Source organism: Cherax quadricarinatus, chromosome 5 (assembly GCF_038502225.1).
Source record: "Cherax quadricarinatus isolate ZL_2023a chromosome 5, ASM3850222v1, whole genome shotgun sequence".
Lineage (NCBI taxonomy): Eukaryota > Metazoa > Arthropoda > Malacostraca > Decapoda > Parastacidae > Cherax > Cherax quadricarinatus.
This window is the reverse complement of record NC_091296.1, coordinates 64,747,819-64,767,348: the sequence shown is the minus strand read 5'-3', so window position 1 is coordinate 64,767,348 and position 19,530 is coordinate 64,747,819. Positions and strand designations below refer to the sequence as shown.

Here is a 19,530-nt window from a genome sequence, read left to right as displayed (position 1 = left end):
CCTCCTCCTCCTCCTCCTCCTCCTCTTCCTCCTCCTCCTCCTCCTCCTCCTCCTCCTCCTCCTCTTCCTCCTCCATTGCTTTTGGTCTCAAACTCCTCGAAATCATGAAATTGATCTTCACTGACACTTCCATCTGTGTTAGAGCATCACTTGGGAAGAGAAGAGTCCCAGATTTGCTGGGGAGTCACATATTTCTTACCTAGACATGCTGAAAAAGGACGACTGAAATGGTATTCCCACAATGCACCACTGGCTCCCCGATTTTTTTTATATGGTGCACACTGACCATGGAGACCCATTCTCTCACATGTGGGCCTACCAGCTTTCTCCTGCTTGATTTGAAGCCGCTAGAATTTATGCGTATAGATATGTCAAACACGGTATCTCCTATGACGTATATATACGACCACGACAGTCAAAGGGTTAAATAATATAAAATTTACTCTTCTCCATATAAAGAAAGTTGCAGCATTCACACACAACTTACACACCCACCCTTGTATCGAGTGCCAGCCATGACCCCACAACTCGTCTACAGCCATACTTAATCCTTGCCAATTTATATTATGTACAAATCTACCCACAGTTAAAAAAAAGTCATAAGTTTACTTAAAGGTAATATGTACAATAATCTAAAATGTGTTAAAGACAATGATACTCTACATTTATTTTGTACCAATGAAAATAAAATTTATGTACAGTAGATCCTATTTCACTGCAGGGTTTATGTAGCTCAAAATTTGTGAGCAGAATAGCAACTTTCCTAGGTAGTAGGTTGGTAGACAGCAACCGCCCAGAGGTACTACCGTCCTGCCAAGTGAGTGTAAAATGGAAGCCTGTAATTGTTTTACATGATGGTAGAAAAAAGGATGCCAGCAATCCTGTCTCAAACATGCAAGATTTCAGGTAACTCTTGCTACTTCTGCTTACACTTAGGTCACACTACATATACATGTACAAGCAGATATATACACACCCCTCTGGGTTTTCTATCTTCTTACTAGTTCTTGTTTATTTCCACTTATCTCCACGGGAAAGTGGAACAGAATTCTTCCTCCGTAAGCCATGTGTGTTGTAAGAGGAGACTAAAATGCCAGGAGCAAGGGGCTAGTAACCCCTTCTCCTCTATATATTACTAAATTTAAAAGGAGAATCTTTCGTTTTTCCTTCTGGGCCACCCTGCCTCTGTGGAATACAGCTGGTTTGTTGAAAGAAGAAGAATAGCAACTTTATAAAATTGAGTAACACTGATGCAGTTATACTGCTGTTGCCAACGAGTGACCATTTTTCTCAAAATTCAACATGCCATAAAATCATAAGTTTGTAACAGATTCCACTAATTTAAGTTTTATTTGATTAATAAAAATGCTTTCTTACATTCTGTAAGATAAAATTATTTTTCAACGTCTTTTGCTGGGAAAGCCCATCTATGAATATCAAAGACTCTTCTATAACGATGTTCTTGAAGGGGTAAAAATACTTGCTAAATTTTTCCTTAGCCTTTTCACGTTGCACCCCAAAATAAAAAGTACTGACAATGTCACGATTTAAAAAAATGTAAATAAAATAATTTTATCTTTTGAATTGGTAGAGAATCTTTCTCTAAAAGTTATGACATTTAAAAAATGTGAAATTTGATGGAAAACTAACAGAATTATGCAGGCACAAAGTTGGTGGTCTGTGCATAATTTTCACAGGCATTTTTTGCACATAATCCTGTTTTAAGCTAATTCCAATACTCAATTCAACCCAATTCTTAGTTATTTCACTAGTATGCCTTCCATTCTATCAGGTGAGAGCAAGAATATGTTCTATAAAATGCAGAGAAGTCAGTAAATTTATCAACACAAAATTAAATAAATTCCAATTAAAAAACATTTAAAAAAATCAAAGTTATACCCTATTTCTCAGATAATAAAATACAACCAAGAATGAGTGGTCATAGTTTAGGCCATCCCAATAACTGAAGCAGACTACTTTGAGGCCCATCTCAAGCTACATCTGGTCTAAAACCGACCAAAATCACCTTTATGTCACTACGAAGTCTTCCAGTCTATCAACCGATATCAAGAAAGCCAATACAACCATAAAAACCACCCTAAAAAACCCAGCTCAAAGTTGCTATTTGAAACCAAACACACAGTCAAAGTCAGAGGCTTGCTTTTCTCATCATGCATTGCATGAGACAAGTTTTTTTTTTTTATGTTGTGCACATCCACTGCCCAGACCCATTTTCTTTTGTCAAGCCCAAAATTTACTGCTCACAGAATATTCGAGGGTGTTATACTTAAAACGTAGATCTATACAAGTGACACTGGTTTCAATAACAGATCTGTGGGGAAACTGAAAGGGTTAAAGTACATAATCATGTCTTATTTTGTACAACAAATTCTGTGGGAATTACTTGTGTCAGTAATGCAACATATAAACTAACAAAAATTGATCAACTGTCATGATTTCACTGAAAGCTTATGTTGCTACAAGTTTATATGTACTCCACTATTTTGATAAATTCTTTTTTTGAGTATGTGGCATTAGTGTTGCAAAGAACAAGTACATCTATGCAACAGTAGTATCTTTCCACTTTTGAAGTTGAGATTTCACTGAAACTCATGTATGTATCACTGTGTACTTGTACCAGTTCATAATTTGCATTGTACTAATACAAGTGCATCACCAAAGAATAATTTGAAGTAATCATATTCATTAGAATTGTTATTGTAAGACACACTGGGACAAATGACTTATCTTCCTGCAAGTTCAACACCTGGTTTACCTGTTTTATAATACTTGGTGATTATATATCTTATGGTGCCATTTGTAGTGAATGTGATGCAGCCGCTACTGTGAGGGTAGAGGGTTGTGATATCGCATGCTGTGTTTATAACAAAGGATAATTCCTCTTTGGAGCTCCACCTCTCGTTATTATTGGTGTCTCCAGCCCATAATATCTTTTGGATTTTACTCCAAATCAAGCCTTAGTATTACCCCAAATGCCCTAGGATTTACCATGTGACCAGTGATTTTTCCCTTGGCATCAGGTGGCAGCAAGGGACAAGCAATTGGGCTAGGCCTAAGATGGCAAATCTGAAGGCAGAAAACAAAAATCAGGCACATGATGTAAATCAGATGCAGCCTGGTCCAGACATACAGCATAGTATATCATACACAGTTTATGGGCTAGTCACCTCAAAAACTAATACAAGTCAGCCGTCAGTAATCTGGTTCCATCAGTAATCCGGCACTAATTTTGGCTAGCATAATTTCAAATTTCATCATTATACTGACTCAGAAATTGTCCAGATAGTTGTAAATCCACAGCAGCAAGCCAGTGGAGGAGAAAGCAATGAAGAAAATGAGGAAAATATAGCAGAAAGTCTCTGCTAAGTGTAAGTTAAGTGTATTCTAACCACTCTGTAATCCGGCAAACTCACTAATCCGGCACACTACAGGTCCCAATGATGCCGGATTAGTGATGGCCAACCTGTGTAGATTTATACATGGGATATATAAAAAATTAAGGTATTTTTGGTTTGACAGGTTGATCTATACATGCCAGTGGGCTATACTAAGGTACAAATAGTGTATTTGTCCTGGTATCTCCAGTACCACTAGTGTTCTTGGGTACCATTGTTAATATCCAAGAGATAAGGAGTGATAACAATAATCAAAACTGTCCATGTCTCGTGGTCCATTTGGTAATGCACTCAGCTCACATACTGAAGGTCCGTGGTTTGATCCTTGGCATGGGAGGAAACAATAGGCAAGTTACCTTACACCTACTGCCCGTTCACCTAGCAGTAAGCAGGTACCTGGGTGTCACTCTACTGTTGTGGGTTGCAGCCCAAGGGGTAGTTGTATATTATAGATAGAGCAGGGCTTTGAAATGAGCTAAAGTAGGATAACAGCTGTTAGCCTGTAAAACTGATCTATGGAAAAAAAAAGTAGCAGCATATGATGTGTAACAGTAGGTGTCCCATAGCTAGATTGCTAGAGCACTCGGCTCACACACTGAGGTCCATGGTTCGATCCCAGTTTCAGAGGTGGAAACACTAAGGATGCGTTTCCTTAAGACACCTGCTGTCCCGGTTCACCTATCAGTAAAATAGGTACCTGGGTGTTAGTTGAATGGTGTGGGTTGCATCCTGGGGCTAAAGTTTACCTAACTTGCCTAAAATGCTCTGCATAACAAGGGGCTCTCTATATAGTAGTATGTCACTGATGTCACAGATCTGCATACGTTGTACATGTACTTGTAGAAATTCAATAATTGTTATTATTATAGTTAGTATGAAGTGGACAGTTAAAATTCCTACTGTATGTTCTAATGAGATCTTGATTTTTTTTTAAATTATACACATTTTTCTTTTGAAATGTGCAACTGTACTGGATATAAAAAAAAAGCACAGACCAGTCACAGTAAATAACGATCTATTTTTACTTCCTGAGATCAGTTCCTTTTTGATTGAAGTCATTTTAAGATATATACTATGGCTCCTTTCTCCAGTTTCAAATTCCATCTCTTTCTTTAGATATGGCTTAAGCTACAAAAATATTGACAAATGTGTAGAAAAAATGAGAAAATTGGGCGAAGGAAAGCCAATGAGCACATACTTAACAAAATCCTAAGATTGGCTTTAATTTAGAGGTTGTTTGTCAAGGTATATGCTTGTAATTTGTATTCCCAATAGTAGATATCTGTCTACATGAATAAATCAATCCTGAGCACAGATTGTAATCTGGATATTTACAACCTCAGGACCTACTGTACATCTTTGGCAATTTTTCAAAATAATCTCAATTATCTGTAACTGTTTGAAAATTCATGAAAGGTGCATCTGAACCTTTTCAAAAATTATTCTGTACCATAATTGTCAAACAAATGAGTAAATAAAAAAAGATGAACACATTACAAGGGCATTAAATGCATAACACACTTAAGGAATGGCATGTTAACTTTACTTTTCTACTTCTTCTTCTTCTTTCAACGTACCAGCCGTATCCCACTGAGGTGGGGTGGCCCAAAAGAAAAAACTGAAGTTTCTCCTTTTAAATTTAGTAATATATACAGGAGAAGGGGTTACTAGCCCCTTGCTCCCGGCATTTAAGTCGCCTCTTACGACACGCATGGCTTACAGAGGAAGAATTCTGTTCCACTTCCCCATGGAGATAAGAGGAAATAAACAAGAACAAGAATTAGAAAGAAAATAGAAGAAAACCCAGAGGGGTGTGTATATATATGCTTGTACATGTATGTGTAGTGTGACCTAAGTGTAAGTAGAAGTAGCAAGACTTACCTGTAATCTTGCATATTTATGAGACAGACAAAAGACACCAGCAATCCTACCATCATGTAAAACAATTACAGGCTTTCGTTTTACACTCACTTGGCAGGACGGTAGTACCTCCCTGGGCGGTTGCTGTCTACCAACCTACTACCTACACTTTTCTACTTATTATGTGTTATATTTTAAAATTTTTTTTTAGCTAGCTTCACCTTTCATGATTTTGTATGTTTTTTCCAACAACACAAGTTACTGAAATACCGCACTATCAAGATATACAATAAATAGGATTAACATTGGCAAAGAATAAAATTACTCACTCAATAACATGTTGAAAACTAAAAAACAGACTTTCATAAAAAATAATAGGTGCACATACATGTATCGTGAGGTCCTCTGGTGCTTCAGCCTGGAATGTATATAAAACTTTAACAGCTTGAGAAGATGCGCTGTTGGCACTGGAGATTCCAAACCAAGGTGCGTTAGCTGCTTCTATCACACTTACAGGAGCCGACTGACTAGATGAATCTGCTGGGGGGTCTTCACCAGCAAGGGGTACTATTATCTACAAACAAAAGGCATTATGAATCTAAACAACTGAAGAAAGTTAAGAAATCCACTTATTTTTTCATACATTTTCAATCAAACAAAATACAAGTACTATCCGACTTACGACCTGCTCAACGTATGACCACTCGTACTTACAGCCGTACGTCTGGCAGCTTATACAGTAGTAAAAAGTAACATACGATACTATGTAGGTACTTTATATAGCAAAGGTTTGACATTATGCCCTACCCAGTATGTCGGCAATTTTCTAAGGTTCGACTTTCGTCCATTTAGACTTGCAACCGGTTGGTGAGAACCAAGCTTGGTCGTAAGTTGGATGGTACTTGTATTGAACTCCAAGTCTCACCTTAACAAAAGCCTGTGGGAACATGCCCTCCTTGAGTCCACACCGCCCAAAAAGCCACTCTTCATTAATCCGGTAAAGAAGCTGGATCACATCACCGATCTGTGGGTGTAAATGCAATATTAAATAATGCAAGTTTCACCGAGGCAAATGCATGTTTACATAAGTGAATTACAAGGTTATGTACCATACATTAGTACTGTGATGACAGTTTTACTGATGGCGAACTTGTACGAAAGAAAAATGCATGTAGAAATTAGAAGACATTTCTGGAAAATGTTATCAGAGAAGTTCCACAAGGATCAGCACTTGCGTTAATATTTTTAATTTATATGAAGTTTTTACAAAGTAGAAGTGATGCAAGGAGGGAAGAGTATATGGAGAAAAAGAGAGAGGTTAAGAGAGTGGTGAAGCAATGTAAAAAGAGAGCAAATGAGAGAGTGGGTGAGCTGTTATCAACAAATTTTGTTGAAAATAAGAAAAAGTTTTGGAGTGAGATTAACAAGTTAAGGAAGCCTAGAGAACAAATGGATTTGTCAGTTAAAAATAGGAGAGGAGAGTTATTAAATGGAGAGTTAGAGGTATTGGGAAGATGGAGGGAATATTTTGAGGAATTGTTAAATGTTGATGAAGATAGGGAAGCTGTGATTTCGTGTATAGGGCAAGGAGGAATAACATCTTGTAGGAGTGAGGAAGAGCCAGTTGTGAGTGTGGGGGAAGTTCGTGAGGCAGTAGGTAAAATGAAAGGGGGTAAGGCAGCCGGGATTGATGGGATAAAGATAGAAATGTTAAAAGCAGGTGGGGATATAGTTTTGGAGTGGTTGGTGCAATTATTTAATAAATGTATGGAAGAGGGTAAGGTACCTAGGGATTGGCAGAGAGCATGCATAGTTCCTTTGTATAAAGGCAAAGGGGATAAAAGAGAGTGCAAAAATTATAGGGGGATAAGTCTGTTGAGTGTACCTGGTAAAGTGTATGGTAGAGTTATAATTGAAAGAATTAAGAGTAAGACGGAGAATAGGATAGCAGATGAACAAGGAGGCTTTAGGAAAGGTAGGGGGTGTGTGGACCAGGTGTTTACAGTGAAACATATAAGTGAACAGTATTTAGATAAGGCTAAAGAGGTCTTTGTGGCATTTATGGATTTGGAAAAGGCGTATGACAGGGTGGATAGGGGGGCAATGTGGCAGATGTTGCAAGTGTATGGTGTAGGAGGTAGGTTACTGAAGGCAGTGAAGAGTTTTTACGAGGATAGTGAGGCTCAAGTTAGAGTATGTAGAAAAGAGGGAAATTTTTTCCCAGTAAAAGTAGGCCTTAGACAAGGATGTGTGATGTCACCGTGGTTGTTTAATATATTTATAGATGGGGTTGTAAGAGAAGTAAATGCGAGGGTCTTGGCAAGAGGCGTGGAGTTAAAAGATAAAGAATCACACACAGGGTCATCAGCTGCTCTTTGCTGATGACACTGTGCTCTTGGGAGATTCTGAAGAGAAGCTGCAGAGATTGGTGGATGAATTTGGTAGGGTGTGCAAAAGAAGAAAATTAAAGGTGAATACAGGAAAGAGTAAGGTTATGAGGATAACAAAAAGATTAGGTGATGAAAGATTGAATATCAGATTGGAGGGAGAGAGTATGGAGGAGGTGAACGTATTCAGATATTTGGGAGTGGACGTGTCAGCGGATGGGTCTATGAAAGATGAGGTGAATCATAGAATTGATGAGGGAAAAAGAGTGAGTGGTGCACTTAGGAGTCTGTGGAGACAGAGAACTTTGTCCTTGGAGGCAAAGAGGGGAATGTATGAGAGTATAGTTTTACCAACGCTCTTATATGGGTGTGAAGCATGGGTGATGAATGTTGCAGCGAGGAGAAGGCTGGAGGCAGTGGAGATGTCATGTCTGAGGGCAATGTGTGGTGTGAATATAATGCAGAGAATTCGTAGTTTGGAAGTTAGGAGGATGTGCGGGATTACCAAAACTGTTGTCCAGAGGGCTGAGGAAGGGTTGTTGAGGTGGTTCGGACATGTAGAGAGAATGGAGCGAAACAGAATAACTTCAAGAGTGTATCAGTCTGTAGTGGAAGGAAGGCGGGGTAGGGGTCGGCCTAGGAAGGGTTGGAGGGAGGGGGTAAAGGAGGTTTTGTGTGCGAGGGGCTTGGACTTCCAGCAGGCATGCGTGAGCGTGTTTGATAGGAGTGAATGGAGACAAATGGTTTTTAATACTTGACGTGCTGTTGGAGTGTGAGCAAAGTAACATTTATGAAGGGATTCAGGGAAACCGGCAGGCCGGACTTGAGTCCTGGAGATGGGAAGTACAGTGCCTGCACTCTGAAGGAGGGGTGTTAATGTTGCAGTTTAAAAACTGTAGTGTAAAGCACCCTTCTGGCAAGACAGTGATGGAGTGAATGATGGTGAAAGTTTTTCTTTTTCGGGCCACCCTGCCTTGGTGGGAATCGGCCAGTGTGATAATAAAAAAAAAAATAAAAAAAAAAAATGAAGTTCATCCCTGCAATGGGGTGTCTTGATACAAATGAAATGCTCATGACCCAAGGAATGGGTGCTGCCCACTATTTCATCAGAGCAAACCAGATCATTTCCTACCACCTCTCCCAGATGTAGTATGACCCTAATGGGTTTAACGCTTACCCCAGGTATATACAGGGACAAATACATGAGGCTTTCAAGTTCTAGGAGCATGAATATCCAACAGGCCTGTGTGAACATATTAAGTGTGAATGGAAATGTATGGTTTTAAATGGCTGTGCTGTTGGAGTATGAGCAGGGTGACTCTTATGAAGTGATTCAGGGAAACTGGTTAGCCGAAGCTGAAACCTGGAGGTGGGAAGGGCAGTGTCTGAATTCTGAGGAAGTGGAGGTGAGGTTGCAGTAAGATAGGGTAATCGTATTATGATATCATCACACTTCTGTAAAGACAGCCAGTGATTATAAGTCAATGTGTTTTCTTCTCTGTGTCACCCTGATTTGGTATTAGTCAGAGGGCTGAAGAGGGGTTGTTGAGGTGGTTTGGTCATTTAGAGAGAATGGATCAAAGTAGAATGACATGGAGAGCATATAAATCTGTAGAGGAACGAAGGCGGGGTAGGGGTCGTCCTCAAAAAGGTTGGAAGGAAGGGAGTAAGGGAGGTTTTGTGGGCGAAGGGCTTGGACTTCCAGCAGGCGTGCATGAGCGTGTTCGATAGGAGTGAATGGAGACAAATGGTATTTGGGACCTGATGATCTGTTGGAGTGTGAGCAGGTTAATATTTAGTGAAGGGATTCAGGGAAAAAGGTAGCTTATGAGAGGTTTTTACAAAGCAGAAGTGTTATAAGAAGAGCAGAGTATATGGAAAGTAAAAGAAAGGTAAAGAGAGTGGTGAAAGAGTGCAAAAGGAGAGCAGATGATAGAGTGGGAGAGGCACTGTCAAGAAATTTTAATGAAAATAAGAAAAAATTTTGGAGTGAGTTAAACAAGTTAAGAAAGCCTAGGGAAAGACTGGATTTGTCAGTTAAAAACAGAGTAGGGGAGTTAGTAGATGGGGAGATGGAGGTATTAGGTAGATGGTGAGAATATTTTGAGGAACTTTTAAATGTTAAGGAAGAAAGAGGCAGTAATTTCATGCACTGGTCAGGGAGGTATACCATCTTTTAGGAGTGAAGAAGAGCAGAATGTAAGTGTGGTGGAGGTACGTGAGGCATTACGTAGAATGAAAGGGGGTAAAGCAGCTGGAACTGATGGGATCATGACAGAAATGTTAAAAGCAGGGGGGGATATAGTGTTGGAGTGGTTGGTACTTTTGTTTAATAAATGTATGAAAGAGGGGAAGGTACCTAGGGATTGGCGGAGAGCATGTGTAGTCCCTTTAAATAAAGGGAAAGAGGACAAAAGAGATTGTAAAAATTATAGAGGAATAAGTTTACTGAGTATACCAGGAAAAGTATACGGTAGAGTTATAATTGAAAGAATTAGAGGTAAGACAGAATGTAGAATTGCGGATGAGCAAGGAGGCTTCAGAGTGGGTAGGGGATGTGTAGATCAAGTGTTTACATTGAAGCATATATGTGAACAGTATTTGGATAAAGGTAGGGAAGTTTTTATTGCATTTATGGATTTAGAAAAGGCATATGATAGAGTGGATAGAGGAGCAATGTGGCAGATGTTGAAACTTTATGGAATAGGTGGTAAGTTACTAAATGCTGTAAAGAGCTTTTATGAGGATAGTGAGGCTCAGGTTAGGGTGTGTAGAAGAGAGGGAGAATACTTCCCGGTAAAAGTAGGTCTTAGACAGGGATGTGTAATGTCACCATGGTTGTTTAATATATTTATAGATGGGGTTGTAAAAGAAGTAAATGCTAGGGTGTTCGGGAGAGGGGTGGGATTAAATTATGGGGAATCAAATTCAAAATGGGAATTGACACAGTTACTTTTTGCAGATGATACTGTGCTTATGGCAGATTCTAAAGAAAAATTGCAAAGGTTAGTGGATGAGTTTGAGAATGTGTGTAAAGGTAGAAAGTTGAAAGTGAACATAGAAAAGATTAAGGTGATGAGGGTATCAAATGATTTAGATAAAGAAAAATTAGATATCAAATTGGGGAGGAGTATGGAAGAAGTGAATGTTTTCAGATACTTGGGAGTTGACGTGTCGGCGGATGGATTTATGAAGGATGAGGTTAATCATAGAATTGATGAGGGAAAAAAGGTGAGTGGTGCGTTGAAGTATATGTGGAGTCAAAAAACGTTATCTATGGAGGCAAAGAAGGGAATGTATGAAAGTATAGTAGTACCAACACTCTTATATGGATGTGAAGCTTGGGTAGTAAATGCAGCAACAAGGAGACGGCTGGAGGCAGTGGAGATGTCCTGTCTAAGGGCAATGTGTGGTGTAAATATTATGCAGAAAATTCTGAGTGTGGAAATTAGGAGAAGGTGTGGAGTTAATAAAAGCATTAGTCAGAGGGCAGAAGAGGGGTTGTTGAGGTGGTTTGGTCATTTAGAGAGAATGGATCAAAGTAGAATAACATGGAAAGCATATAAATCTATAGGGGAAGGAAAGAGGGGTAGGGGTCGTCCTCGAAAGGGTTGGAAAGAGGGGGTAAAGGAGGTTTTGTGGGCGAGGGGCTTGGACTTCCAGCAAGCGTGCATGAGCGTGTTAGATAGGAGTGAATGGAGACGAATGATACTTGGGACCTGACGATCTGTTGGAGTGTGAGCAGGGTAATATTTAGTGAAGGGATTCAGGGAAACCGGTTATTTTCTTATAGTCGGACTTGAGTCCTGGAAATGGGAAGTACAATGCCTGCACTTTAAAGGAGGGGTTTGGGATATTGGCAGTTTGGAGGGATATGTTGTGTATCTTTATATGTATATGCTTCTAAACTGTTGTATTCTGAGCACCTCTGCAAAAGCAGTGATAATGTGTGAGTGTGGTGAAAGTGTTGAATGATGATGAAAGTATTTTTTGGGGGGGATTTTCTTTCTTGTTTTTTGGGTCACCCTGCCTCGGTGGGAGACGACCGACTTGTTGAAAAAAAAAAAAAAATATATATATATTTTTTTTTTCAACAAGTTGGTCGTCTCCCACCGAGGCAGGGTGACCCAAAAAAGAAAGAAAATCCCCAAAAAGAAAATACTTTCATCATCATTCAACACTTTCACCACACTCACACATTATCACTGCTTTTGCAGAAGTGCTCAGAATACAACAGTTTAGAAGCATATACGTATAAAGATACACAACATATCCCTCCAAACTGCCAATATCCCAAACCCCTCCTTTAAAGTGCAGGCATTGTACTTCCCATTTCCAGGACTCAAGTCCGACTATAAGAAAATAACCGGTTTCCCTGAATCCCTTCACTAAATATTACCCTGCTCACACTCCAACAGATCGTCAGGTCCCAAGTATCATTCGTCTCTATTCACTCCTATCTCACACGCTCATGCACGCTTGCTGGAAGTCCAAGCCCCTCGCCCACAAAACCTCCTTTACCCCCTCTTTCCAACCCTTTCGAGGACGACCCCTACCCCTCTTTCCTTCCCGTATAGATTTATATGCTTTCCATGTCATTCTACTTTGATCCATTCTCTCTAAATGACCAAACCACCTCAACAACCCCTCTTCTGCCCTCTGACTAATGCTTTTATTAACTCCACACCTTCTCCTAATTTCCACACTCCAAATTTTCTGCATAATATTTACACCACACATTGCCCTTAGACAGGACATCTCCACTGCCTCCAACCGTCTCCTCGCTGCTGCATTTACCACCCAAGCTTCACATCCATATAAGAGTGTTGGTACTACTATACTTTCATACATTCCCTTCTTTGCCTCCATAGATAACGTTTTTTGACTCCACATATACCTCAACGCACCACTCACCTTTTTTCCCTTATCAATTCTATGATTAACCTCATCCTTCATAAATCCATCTGCCGACACGTCAACTCCCAAGTATCTGAAAACATTCACTTCTTCCATACTCCTCCTCCCCAATTTGATATCCAATTTTTCTTTATCTAAATCATTTGATACCCTCATCACCTTACTCTTTTCTATGTTCACTTTCAACTTTCTACCTTTACACACATTCTCAAACTCATCCACTAACCTTTGCAATTTTTCTTTAGAATCTCCCATAAGCACAGTATCATCAGCAAAAAGTAACTGTGTCAATTCCCATTTTGAATTTGATTCCCCATAATTTAATCCCACCCCTCTCCCGAACACCTTAGCATTTACTTCTTTTACAACCCCATCTATAAATATATTAAACAACCATGGTGACATTACACATCCCTGTCTAAGACCTACTTTTACTGGGAAGTATTCTCCCTCTCTTCTACACACCCTAACCTGAGCCTCACTATCCTCATAAAAGCTCTTTACAGCATTTAGTAACTTACCACCTATTCCATAAACTTGCAACATCTGCCACATTGCTCCTCTATCCACTATCATATGCCTTTTCTAAATCCATAAATGCAATAAAAACTTCCCTACCTTCATCTAAATACTGTTCACATATATGCTTCAATGTAAACACTTGATCTACACATCCCCTACCCACTCTGAAGCCTCCTTGCTCATCCGCAATTCTACATTCTGTCTTACCTCTAATTCTTTCAATTATAACTCTACCGTATACTTTTCCTGGTATACTCAGTAAACTTATTCCTCTATAATTTTTACAATCTCTTTTTTCCCCTTTCCTTTTATATAAAGGGACTATACATGCTCTCCGCCAATCCCTAGGTACCTTCCCCTCTTTCATACACTTATTAAACAAAAGTACCAACCACTCCAACACTATATCCCCCCCTGCTTTTAACATTTCTGTCACGATCCCATCAGTTCCAGCTGCTTTACCCCTTTTCATTCTACGTAATGCCTCACGTACCTCCACCACACTTACATTCTGCTCTTCTTCACTCCTAAAAGATGGTATACCTCCCTGGCCAGTGCATGAAATTACCGCCTCCCTTTCTTCCTCAACATTTAAAAGTTCCTCAAAATATTCTCGCCATCTACCTAATACCTCCCTCTCCCCATCTACTACTCCCCTACTCTATTTTTAACTGACAAATCCATACTTTCCCTAGGCTTTCTTAACTTGTTTAACTCACTCCAAAATTTTTTCTTATTTTCATTAAAATTTCTTGACAGTGCCTCTCCCACTCTTTCATCTGCTCTCCTTTTGCACTCTCTCACCACTCTCTTCACCTTTCTTTTACTCTCCATATACTCTGCTCTTCTTATAACACTTCTGCTTTGTAAAAACCTCTCATAAGCTAAATTTTTCTCTTTTATCACACCCTTTACTTCATCATTCCACCAATCACTCTTCTTTCCTCCTGCCCCCACCCTCCTATAACCACAAACTTCTGCCCCACATTCTAATACTGCATTTTTAAAACTATTCAAACCCTCTTCAACCCCCCCACTACTCATCTTTGCACTAGCCCACCTTTCTGCCAATAGTCGCTTATATCTCGCCTGAAACTTCCTCCTCCCTTAGTTTATACACTTTCACCTCCCTCTTACTTGTTGTTGCCACCTTCCTCTTTTCCCATCTACCTCTTATTCTAACTGTAGCTACAACTAAATAATGATCTGATATATCAGTTGCCCCTCTATAAACATGTACATCCTGGAGCCTACCCATCAACCTTTTATCCACCAATACATAATCTAACAAACTACTTTCATTACGTGCTACATCATACCTTGTATATTTATTTATCCTCTTTTTCATAAAATATGTATTACTTATTACCAAATTTCTTTCTACATATAGCTCAATTAAAGGCTCCCCATTTACATTTACCCCTGGCACCCCAAATTTACCTACTACTCCCTCCATAACATTTTTACCCACTTTAGCATTGAAATCCCCAACCACCATTACTCTCACACTTGATTCAAAACTCCCCACGCATTCACTCAACATTTTCCAGAATCTCTCTCTCTCCTCTACACTTCTCTCTTCTCCAGGTGCATATACGCTTACTATAACCCACTTTTCACATCCAATCTTTATTTTACTCCACGTAATCCTTGAATTTATGCATTTGTAGTCCCTCTTTTCCTGCCATAGCTTATCCTTCAACATTATTGCTACTCCTTCTTTAGCTCTAACTCTATTTGAAACCCCTGACCTAATCCCATTTATTCCTCTCCATTGAAACTCTCCCACCCCCTTCAGCTTTGTTTCACTTAAAGCCAGGACATCCAGTTTCTTCTCATTCATAACATCCACAATCATCTCTTATCATTTGCACAACATCAATGCACATTCAGACTTCCCACTTTGACAATTTTCTCCACTTTTCACATCCAATCTTTATTTTACTCCACATAATCCTTGAATTTATGCATTTGTAGTCCCTCTTTTCCTGCCATAGCTTATCCTTCAACATTATTGCTACTCCTTCTTTAGCTCTAACTCTATTTGAAACCCCTGACCTAATCCCATTTATTCCTCTCCATTGAAACTCTCCCACCCCCTTCAGCTTTGTTTCACTTAAAGCCAGGACATCCAGTTTCTTCTCATTCATAACATCCACAATCATCTCTTATCATTTGCACAACATCCACGCACATTCAGACTTCCCACTTTGACAATTTTCTTCTTCTTATTCTTTTTAGTAATCTTTACAGGAAAAGGGGTTACTAGCCCACTGTTCCCGGCATTTTAGTTGACTTTTGCAACACGCATGGCTTACGGAGGAAAGATTCTTATTCCACTTCCCCATGGATATAAAAGGAAAAGTAATAAGACCAAGAACTATTAAGATAAAATCAAAGAAAACTCAGATGAGTGTGTATAAATAAACATGTACATGTATGTGTAGTGTGACCTAAGTGTAAGTAGAAGTATGTATGTATGTATATATACATATACAGTGGTACCCAGAGTTTCATACAGCTACCAACTCGAACAATTATGTAAGTGTATTATTGTAAGTGCTTTTTTAAGTGTATTTTTGGGGGTCTGAAATGGACTAATCTAATTTACATTATTCCTTATGGGAGCAAATTCATTCGGTAAAGGCACTCGAACAGCCTTCTGGAATGAATTATGGCCGAAACTCGAGGTACCACTGTATATACATAATTTTTTTTATTTTCAACAAGTCGGCCGTCTCCCACCGAGGCAGGGTAACCCAAAAAGAAAATACTTTCATCATCATTAAACACTTTCACCTCACTCACACACAATCACTGCATGTCAGAGGGTTGAAGAGGGGTTGGTGAGGTGGTTTGGTCATATAGAGAGACTGGATCAAATTAGAATGACTTGGAGAGCGTATAAATCTGTATGGGAAGGAAGGCGGAGTAGGGGTCGTCCTCGAAAAGGTTGGAGGGAGGGGGTAAAGGAGGTTTTGTGGACGAGGGGCTTTGACTTCCAGCAAGCGTGCGTGAGCATGTTAGATAGGAGTGAATGGTGACTAATGGTTTTTGGGACATGATGAGCTGTTGGAGTGTAAGCAGTGTAGTATTTAGTGAAGGGATTCAGGGAAACCGGTTATTTTTATATAGCCAGACTAGAGTACTGGAAATGGGAAGTACAATGCCTGCACTTTAAAGGAGGGGTTTGGGATACTGGAAGTTTTGAGGGATATGTTATATATCTTTATATATGCTTCTAAACTGTTGTATCTGGGTGCCTCTACAAAGACAGTGATTATGCATGAGTGAGGTGAAAGTGTTGAATAATGAAAGTATTTTCTTTTGGGGGATTTTCTTTATATTTGGGTCACTCTGCCTCAGTGGGAGACAGCCGACTTGTGAAAACATTTCGGTACAACTTGGACCATTAACAGGTTATAGAGAAAAGTGAAGGGAAAGTAGCTAGAATATACAACAGATGGGGGCAGTGACTGGGAGTGGTAACACAAAACAACAAGCAACCAATGACCATTATAAATGCCTAGTACCAAATCTTTTGAATCTGCTGACTAGATGTTGGCAGATGGGTCTCAAAGACACGTAGGTGGGTCTTTCAGAGAAGGTAGATGGTGGTGAGGAGAGAGGGTAGATGGTGGCGAGGAGAGAAGGTAGAAGGTGGTGAGGAGAAATGGTAAATGGTGGTGAGGAGAGATGGTAGATGGTGGCGAGGAGAGAAGGTAGATGGTGGTGAGGAGAGACGGTAGATGGTGGCGAGGAGAGACGGTAGATGGTGGCGAGGAGACACGGTAGATGGTGGCGAGGAGAGAAGGTAGATGGTAAGTTGAGGCACCTGTGGAAAGAAAAGAATCTATGGAAGCAAAAAAAAGGGGAAATATGGCAAAAAGAGGGAATACACCAGAGAATAATGGTAATAACACTTTATTGAAGGCAAAGCATGGTCTTTAAATGTTGAAGCAATGAAGGGGTAGGGCAGAAGTTGTGGAGATGTCCTGTTTGAAAGAAATGTGGTGATTTTTTTTTTGGAGGGGGGGGGGACCCTACCTCACTGAGAGATGACTAGTGTTCAACAAAATCTTTTGAGACTACTAATTACCATATAGCAGATGGTTTTTGTATAAGTATACATGTTATTTTTTTTGTAAAGAAGTCTTACAGAGTTCCCCATACCTAGACATGCACAGTAACTATCATCAATAAAGTTCATCAAAGAAGGAAGAGGAACAATGCATTAAGGATAAAAATTAATATTTAACTATAAATAAGAGTGAATGTGTAAGACTGGTAAAAGATAACATTGCTTAAAAAAAAAAAAAGTATTGCTTTTAAAATTATTAAGTCATACCTTAAAATCCAGATCACCTGACTGGGAAGCAACAAAATCAAACTCAGCAATGCCATGTGGTCTGTCTTCATCCTCATCCTGTAAGGCAGGCATATTTATTAAATAATAAAGAGTAAGACTTGTGCACATACAAAAAATATATTTCCTATTTTTGATTTACTGCATATTCTAGAAAAAAATTCTAGACATACTACATAATAACTTCAGGAGCTAAGAAAAAATATGTTACTAAGAAAGGCTGAAAATACTAAAAATAAAATTGTTGGCTGAAGGAAGAAAAAACAGACATGATAACTATTTAAGATTATATAATGATAGGAGAAGAGAGATGACTATTATTTAGCGTTAACAAAACAAGATACAGTGGAACCTAGAGTTTCGGCCGTTTTGAGTTTCAGTCACTTTTTTGGGCTAAATTTTGTCTTGAGTTTCGAGCAGAACCTTGAGTTTCAGCCGCAAAGTACGAAAGTGGAGCAGGGAGAGAGAGGGGAGAATGTGCCTTCTTCAGCGATTCAGTGATTCTACAATATGTATGATACTAAAGCAACAGGAGTCGATAAAGGCTATAGCGCAGCCAGCTATAAAGTGTAGCATTAAGAGTGTAGCAAGTAAGTTAAGCGATTAAGCGATAGAAAAAGGACATGAAACTAATTCCTCCAATGTTATTGGAGGCATAAAAGGCCACTGACAACATCTCTGAAGCCATCACCACCAGTGGCCCTATAAATCCCAACAACCACCACCACCACCACCACTCATGACATATGTAATAACGTACTTTATTCATTTCAGAGTATATACGTATCATGTTTCTATGTTATTAATACTGTTTATTAGGTCATATTAGATCAATTGTGATAGACAAATAAGCCATAGAGTTGATATTAGCATCATGCTGAAGGAGTATCTTGTCCTGTTTCCAAACAAACTCTCCTCCCTGTCTTCCATAAGCCAATAAGAGTCTTCAATAAAGGTATGTAATGTTTATATTTACGTATTTGAGGTAGTAGGTTGTAGACAGCAACCACCCAGGGAGGTACTACCGTCCTGCCAAGTGAATGTAAAACGGAAACCTGTAATTGTTTTACATGATGGTAGGACTGCTGGTGTCTTTTTTCTGTCTCATAAACATGCAAGATTTCAGGTATGTCTTGCTACTTCTTCTTACACTTAGGTCATACTACACATACATGTACAAGCATATTTGTATATACACACCCCTCTGGGTTTTCTTTTATTTTCTTTCTAGTTCTTGTTTATTTCCTCTTATCTCCATGAGGAAGTGGAACAGAATTCTTCCTCCGTAAGCCATGCGTGTTGTAAGAGGCGACTTAAATGCCGGGAGCAAGGGGCTAGTAACCATTTCTCCTGTACAAATTACTAAATTTAAAAAGAAAAACTTTCGTTTTTCGGCCACCCTGCCTTGGTGGGATACGGCCGGTTTGTTCAAAAAAAAAAATTATATTTATTTCTCATTGTTTTCTGTATGCAAACTATATTTATTCTTAAAAAAAAAAAAAAATTTTGTGAATATTTTTGGGTGTCTGAAACAGATTAATTGGATTTACATTATTTCTTATGGGAAATGTTGCTTTGACTTTTGAACAATTTGAGTTTCGGCAGAGCTTCTAGAATGGATTACGGCCGAAACTAGAGGGTCCACTGTACCATCATTTTTAACCAAGAAAAAACTGTTGCAAAAGGATATCAAAAAGTGGTAGAAAAATGAAAATGAATCTAGAGTAAAGTAGCAAGTGCTACAAACACCAGAAACTACAAAAATTGTGTGACAAATTAAACACTAAAGACAAAACAATGTGAGCATATCTCTGCTCTTGAACTACAAACAGATAATGACAAAACACTAGTCCTACAGATATACTTTGTGGTTTCAGTCTAGAAAACAAGATTAATTATAATGACTAGAAAACTGGTGTTCAATATTCAAAACTAAGTTTATTATGAATGCTATATTTTTACAACTGAATTTAACTAAAAAAATTTATGAGGATAAAAGTCTATGCTACTACCTACTCTACCAACCTACTACCTAATAGTAGGTGGGTAGACAGCAACCACC

At 39.0% G+C, this 19,530-nt stretch overlaps 1 protein-coding gene across 2 annotated transcripts in view; it reads right to left on the bottom strand.

The window, feature by feature from the left end:
* l(3)05822 (lethal (3) 05822) overlaps positions 1 to 19,530 on the bottom strand; it is a 45,432-nt gene that overhangs the window by 1,714 nt on the left and 24,188 nt on the right. For both annotated transcript variants that reach the window (XM_053771569.2, XM_053771570.2), the window contains exons 6-8: positions 17,451 to 17,528; positions 6,202 to 6,300; positions 5,665 to 5,850 (exon numbers count right to left, since the gene is read on the bottom strand). In XM_053771569.2, coding sequence (XP_053627544.2) covers positions 5,665 to 5,850; positions 6,202 to 6,300; positions 17,451 to 17,528 — 363 coding nt within the window. The remainder of the gene's footprint in view (positions 1 to 5,664; positions 5,851 to 6,201; positions 6,301 to 17,450; positions 17,529 to 19,530) is intronic.